The 7503-nt window shown below is 34.6% G+C and overlaps 1 protein-coding gene and 2 pseudogenes across 1 annotated transcript; 2 read left to right on the top strand and 1 right to left on the bottom strand.

Moving 5' to 3' along the window:
• The first annotated feature begins 820 nt into the window (after nt 1-820).
• LOC120202299 lies at nt 821-2687 on the top strand (annotated as a pseudogene).
• Nucleotides 2688-3047: 360 nt separating this feature from the next.
• Nucleotides 3048-4154, bottom strand: LOC120187419 (V-type proton ATPase subunit c''2-like). Its single transcript, XM_039191160.1, has 3 exons — nt 4135-4154; nt 3385-3573; nt 3048-3287 (listed from the first exon to the last, which is right to left on the bottom strand). Exons 1-3 carry the CDS (start codon nt 4152-4154, stop codon nt 3116-3118), a joined length of 381 nt encoding a protein of 126 aa, XP_039047091.1. The 3' UTR covers nt 3048-3115.
• A 956-nt stretch (nt 4155-5110) lies between these two features.
• Nucleotides 5111-6882, top strand: LOC120202335 (annotated as a pseudogene).
• The last annotated feature ends 621 nt before the right edge of the window (nt 6883-7503 follow it).

The following is a 7503-nucleotide window of genomic DNA, read 5'->3' as shown; positions in this document are numbered from 1 at the left end:
TATCATCTTTGTGTCATGTCTGTGATGTAATGATCATTTTCAGTGTTTTCTTTGACCACTCAAGATATCAACAAATTTATTTTATTGTCTCCTATCATCTCATTAGTTTAGATTTTACCTAAATCACTATAAACTCATAAAAGTTCCTTCTAATCAGCGTAAAATCTTCCTTCCATTGTCTCCACTTTCGCACCATTAGAATTTAGAAAAAAATACATCATTGAGAAATCAAATGGAATTCTAAATTAAGGGTTCTTTCACAAGAAAATAAAGTTGAGGTCATTTCATAACTTTTAAGAGAAATATGTGTGATCATAACTTAACGTCGGAATGACCAAAATAGGAGTAAATTGAAATTTTGTAAACTTTAGTTACTAAAATAAGAGTGGGATAAAAGTTGAAAATAATTTTTTTTATTTTATCCTAATTATAAAGAAGTTAATAAATAGTAATTATTCATTATATATATATAGGCTTATAATACAAATAAATACTTAAAGTATATTCTATTTTTCATTTGAGTACCTAAAGTATTTTTGGTCAAAATAAATACCTAAGTTATATTTTTAATCAAATAGGTACCTAAAATATTCGAACATTTTCATCTAAGTTCTAAAAAAGTTGACATGTGATATTAATTAAAGAATACTTTAGGTACTTAGATGAAAAATTGAATACTTTAGGTACTTATTTTGACTAAAAAATATTTTAGGTACTTCATTGAAAAATGACCATGATGATTGGAATGCCCATCTCACCTCTCAGGATGCTCCAAGCGGACTAGCGGAGTACTACATATTTTTGTCACGTGTCCGCATCTGCAATCAGAAGATCCTATTGTCATCAGCAACTACCTTTCCTTCTCCATAGAATTCGTGGTCCATCGAGAACGAGAGAAATCTCTGGAAATGGTTGAGGATCACCATGAGAAGAAGAAAGCTAAAGCAATCATAGTAGGAGGGAGTATAGCCGGGGTCTCATGCGCCCATGCCCTCACTTAAATAGGATGGTAAGTTGTTGTGCTCGAGAAAACCAGCGCTCCCCCAACCAGCAGCCCAACCGGTGCCGGACTGAGGCTGGACCCTTTGTCTCAAACGCTCATCACTTCATGGATCAGCAATCCCCAGCTCCTTCACCAGGCCACCTTGCCCCTCACTATCGATCAGGTACTATGTGAATTTTACACTTTCGGTATGCCTTGTTTTGACGATTGGGGCTGTCAATAATTAACATTTCATATGTTCTGGAAATGGGTTTTTAAACAGAACCAAGCAACAGATGGTGCTACAAAGGAGAGCTGAACACTGACCAGAGATGAGGAATTCAATTTTAGAGCAGCACATTGGTCTGATATCCATGGCCTTCTATACGATGCATTGTCACCTGATGTATTCTTCTGAGGCCATCAATTTATCTCTTTCACCATCTCTGATGACAAATCCCATGTCAGAGTTAAGGCTAAACTTCTTCGAAATGATAACGGCGTTGAGATAGATGGTGATTTACTCATTGCAGCAGATAGGTGCCTCTCTTTAACCCGCCAGCATTTTCTCCCTGCCCTTAAGTTGAGGTATTTCAATATATATAGGTGTAATCAATTCTAAGTCCATAGCGAATGCTAGTTAGATTCGGGTGTAAGAGTCGAATATGGGTATGTGTGTGACAAGAGTACTTTTTCATGTATTCAGAGCGTCTTTGGATATTCTATGCTCGTATTCATGTGTAGAACATCCTTCTTCTTTGAGAAGGCGAACAACGAATAATGCTCATTGCAGGTATTCAGGTTACTGTGCATGGAGAGGAGTTCTTGATTTCTCAGGAAAGGAGGATTCAGAAACCATTAAAGGCATCCGAAAAGCATACCCTGACCTTGGGAAATGCTTGTATTTCGACCTTGGCTCCGGAACACATGCTGTGCTTTATGAATTGCTCAACAAAAGGCTCAATTGGATCTTTTATGTCAACCAAATCGAGCCTGAGATAAAGGTTCTTGCTTGCTCTAATCTCATACATTATGCTTCTTACATAGCAATTTCATGTTGTCAATGATGTTTTGGGAATATCTGAAAGTGTGCATCTTTCTTTTTCTTTCCTGCGTGTACAGAGAAATTCACTTACCATGAAAGTAAGTGAAGGAATGATCGATGAGATAATCAAAGAAGCCGAGGAAACTTGGGTTCCGGAGCTCGTAAAAGTCATGAAGGAGATCAAGGACCCTTTTCTTAAATGCCATATATGATTGTGATCCTCTAAAGCTGATTTATTGGGACAATGTAGTGTTGATAGGAGATGCTGCTCACCCAACAACTCCTCATGGTCTAAGAAGCACAAACATGACTATATTAGATGCAGCAGTTCTTGGCAAATGCCTCGAGAACTGGGGAGTGGAAAATTTACACTCAGCTCTGGAAGAATATCAGTCCACTAGGTTCCCTGTTACCTCTAAACAAGTGCTGCACTCGCGGTGGCTGGGTCAGATTAAGCAAGGCTTGCATCTCCCCGATCAAGAGCCGTTTGATCCAAAGAAAGCATGTCCGGAGGATCTCAACGATCTTCAACAGAAGAACATGCCATTCTTCACGATTAATCATTAATTAGTTGATCCAATCTTGCAGGCTTACACTGTTTGTTTCTCCAAAGATGAAAAATAAAAATGATATATAAGTTAACTTGTTTGGCAAGTCAAACTTCTCAACCGTTACCTGCTTGTTACTTTGTTCACCATGGTCATCAAAATACACAAAGGGAACATTTTCCATATGCACTGACGAATTATGTCTCATTTCTTTTGCATCTGTAACTTCAAAATATGAATGGCAATAAGAGAAATCGGCAGCACACAAAAGGGTGGCTATCCACCAGAAAAATGTCGACAGAACAAACAACGTTGGCACAACATGTGGGGTATAGGATCAAAGAACGAAAAATCTTCAAGCAAGTTTTCATACAAATGTGTTCTAACAAAAAAAAACAGGGCGACACTTCCAGGCGGGTTTCTACATACATTACTACTAATAACAACAAAACAAGGGGGAGCTCATTTCGGGTAACCGACATATGAAACAGGCTACATTCTCACATAATCGAATTGCTATTTTCTTCTAAGATCATGAAATTACACTGATTTTGCAGGCCATGTCGCTTGAGCTGACATGATTATACCCACAATCACTCCGAACAGTCCAAGTGCACTGCCTAAAATCTCAATCACAAGAATCTTCACAAAAAGTGAGGAGTTTTGAGCATCAGACAACGCACAGCTGCTTCCAATTATTCCAACACACAATCTGTCCCCAAAACAAGGTACACAGAAATAAGCAAAATATTTATTTAGATACCAATTTTTTAAAATATTTCAGATGTAGAAAAGGATAAGGGAAAAACCCGCAAACAAGGTTGGCGAAGCCAACAATAATTCCAGAAGCAAAGATTGCATATCCAGCTCTAAGAGACTCTGGCGCATATATTTGTGATGATGGAACACTCTCTAACTTTGTTTGTAAAATAATTGCTACAATAACACCATAGATAGCAACGCCTTCACAGACGATTACGCTGCAGTGAGAACTAGGGCTGAGCAACGAAACCGAGAAAACCGACACGAACCGAGTAAAACGGTTCGGTTCGGTTTTCGGTTCGGTTTAAAGGCTTCATTTTTTTGATTCGGTTCGGTTCGGGTTTTCCATATGGAACCCATTTGTTCCATATTGAACCGAATAGGCAATTTTTGTAAAAAAAAACTATAGTTTCAAGTGATTTTTTTATTGAAAAACCGATAAACCGAACCGAACCGAAAAACCCGAACCGTTAAAAAAACCGAACCGAACCGAAAAAACCGATTTCCGTGTTTTCGGTTTTTTAACTATTCGGTTTCGGTTTAAATATTGAAAACCCGTTTATTTCAGTTCGGTTCAATTTTTGGTAAAAAACCGAACCGAATACACCCCTAGTGAGAACAGTATTGAGTAAAAAAGTTAATATATCCATAGGCATTATACAACATTACAAGATCCGTGATGGAAATTACCAAATTGTAACATGTGTCGCGTAACAGAATTTGAAACTTTAATGGACTAAAAAGTCTAAAAAGTCAATATCGTAATTTTTAATTTTAAACAATTTTTTTGAAATTACCAAATTGTAACATGTGTCATGTAACAGGAAATTAATATCATTGACGGCCTGAACACTTAAAGTGATAACGTTTATAACGTTAGACATTAGAATGAGTTAAATAATACTTTTAACACATATTCGTGAAAAGTGATATAATTTAAGCACTTATTTAATATTAAGCCTTAATCTTTTAATAGCTATAAAATGATTTTATCGAATTGTTAGAATAGTCACCATGATGTTTCTATGATCATAACGTTATATAACTTAATGATTATTTTGTTACTATTTAGAAATTAATGATCATTTCGTAATTTGATAAAAATAATAATAATTTGTTTTATTTATAACAATTCATTAAATTTAATGATAATTTTATAACGTTAAAATGATTGTTTTATAGGGTTTAGTATACAAATTGTCCCCCAATTATAGAATATTACTTTGTCGAATTCCTCAACTATTAGAAATTATAATATGGTCCCCAAGTATAGAGTGTTAATTTTTTGTTTCTTGATTATAAAAGTTATAAAATGGTCATCTTGACAGTTCATATATTCCAAATTCGTCTTTTTTTTAAAAAATTGACAACCATTTGAGCTGAAAATTAACATAATAAATAGGATATTATAAAATCTTATCCACAAATTACAACTCAAACGGTTCTAAGATCAGATTTTTATCATTTTCTAGTTAACAGGTTGACATCCAACTTAGACGCCTATCATTTTTTAAATGGTAAAAGACGAGTTTAGAATATATGAATTGATATTTGATTATTTTATAACTTTTAATAGTTGAAAACTCAATAAAACAATATTCTATAGTTAAAGACCGTTCGATAACTTTTAATAATTAGACAACTTAATAAAATAACACACTATAATTAGGTGATTATTTGTGTACTTTACCCTGTTTTATAACATTTCAACAAATTTAATGACAAATTTTACTTTTAGAAAGACATGGAATTGAAAACCTTATGGCCTAAACAACTAAAACATAATTACTCTCTTTGTCGCCGCCGCTACCGGTTGCTTCCCTTTCAGCCTCCATTTTCCTTATCGTGTATTATTCATCTTCCTTTTTCACATCGCTCCAGGTTTGTTTGAAATTTCAATCTCTTACCTTGTAACAAACAAGGGCTTTTTTTTAATTGTATGTTGTAAAATTGTAATCTTGTTTCCAAAGACTCTGAGTTTCAATTGCTTCCTTTGAAGGGCTTACTTTACAATCATGAAATAGTTTATCTTTTGAATAAAGTCCGACAGATTCCTAATCTATTTTAGGGTAAAGGTAGGTCAATTGTTGAAATGAAAATTCGATTATGTGTGAAAACAGATTCCTAAATAATCAGTTCCATTCTCTCTCGATTGATGGCCTCCGATGCTTAGAACATCGATTCCTAGATCTTCCGCTAATGTTCAACTAATTCAATCTTCAAGCTTTATTAAGACCCAAAAGGTAAACCATGGGGTTCGGTTAGGTAGGTTAAAACCTAGATAGGTCAGGTCGGTAGGCTAAGTCGGTTATGTGTGAAAACCGATCGAACCGGATGTAAAAAACGATTGCTGGCTCCTACTTGAAGAGAGAAGTAAAATAGAAAAGAAAAATAGAAACCATGAAGTACTTGATCTTTGGTCAATGCATATGTACTACTTGTAATCTATCATCATTTGAGTTTTTGGAAAGTTCAAATAGAGTCAACAATGACGACAATTGAAATTACAGTTTGAGGTTTGTATTCCTAACTACGGCTTAATGCTTAAAGATAAATTACAGTTAGCCTATTGTTGGTCTATTGCTGTTCGAATAGATTAAAACGGCATACTATCATAGGTTGGAGAGCAAAATGTGTTATCGTTATAGTCAACAATTGTTGTGGTTGTGGTTGTGATTGTATGTTTTTTGCTTTGATTTGTTCTTACTGAATGTTTGTGCATGAGACGACATTGATGGTGAGTGTTGAGAATGATTTTCGGTTATTGAATCACACAATCTTTAGGAGAAAGAAACACTGGTAGTAAAATGAATGCCGATGAAGGTGGTGGACTCGACGGTTTCAACATTTGGCAGTATCTTTGAGAAATTCAAATCGGATACGCCCAACAACAGAGCCAATTTCATCCTTTTCTTGGCCGATAAAGACCCGTCAACCTCTCTTAGTTGGTGTCCCGGTACACTTCTCCTTGCTGTTGTTTATTAATCTTTCGCAATAGAGCTATGTTGGCAGCCTATGGTTACGCAACGGGGATTGGTGAAGTATTCTAATTTTGAGATTGTTTATTTTTGTTTATAGACTGTGTTAGAGCTGAACCTGTTATATACAAGAAACTTGAAGAAGCAACGTCCGGGATGTTGCGCTGCTGAGAGCTTATGTGGGTGATAGGCCAACATGGAGGAACCCTCGACATCCATGGCGGGTCGACTCAACATTCAAGCTAACCGGAGTCCCAACTTTGATTCTCTGGGATTCGAAGAATCAAGTCGTCGCAGCTCGTCTAGAGGACCATGAAGCACACATCGAACACAAAATCGATGCTCTTCTCTCCGCCAAATAAAACCCTACTACTCTACCATCAGAATTTAATAAATTTTAGGTTGCTTCGGATTCTGAATAAGATCATCGTATCGGCTTCCTGTATGGACCGAATAGTCTTTCAAACATTAGTATGCATAAAACCCTTGTATAAACTAAAGGTCAAAACAAAATTTAGTTCATATTGAAGAATGAAATACATATCCTTAGGGGTGTTTGGTTTGGAATGTCATTTCTTTGTTTGGTTGGCAAACATTCTCAACCCCCTGTAATCCTTTATTCTCAACAGTGATATTTTGGGAGTATATTATCGGGAATGTGATTACCCACTTCCCCTAGGTATTGTTGGATTACATGCGTTTTGGACTAAAATGTTCTTAATTTTTTTTCCCCAAAAATGTCATTCTTTTGTCGTTGAATAAATTTTTTTTTTATGAAGGTTAAATTACAAATATATCTTTAAACTATTTTAGATTTACAAAAAAATCCATAATTAAAATTTTATATGAATTTCAGGGGTTAAAATAAAATTTTACCCTTTTATTAAACCTATATATCTTTTATTAAACCTATTTATCTTTTATTAAATCTATTTATCTTTTCAATTTTGTAAAAAAAAATTATATAAATTTTATGAATTTAAAATTTTTAAAGAAAATATATAAATTAATTATAGTCAAATTTAACTGGTTAAAAAAATAAACATATAATAAGGACAATTTGGTAAAATATACATTCTAATAATCTTTTATTCCTTTAACTAACAACACAAAATACAATATTCTCAGTAATCTTATTCTCGTCGGTAATCTTATTCCTGCCGATAATCTTACATTCTGTAAAAATGA

This window comes from Hibiscus syriacus, unplaced genomic scaffold (assembly GCF_006381635.1).
Source record: "Hibiscus syriacus cultivar Baekdansim isolate YM2019G1 unplaced genomic scaffold, ASM638163v2 tig00000340_pilon, whole genome shotgun sequence".
Classification (NCBI taxonomy): Eukaryota; Viridiplantae; Streptophyta; class Magnoliopsida; order Malvales; family Malvaceae; genus Hibiscus; species Hibiscus syriacus.
This window is presented reverse-complemented; position numbering and strand designations above follow the sequence as displayed.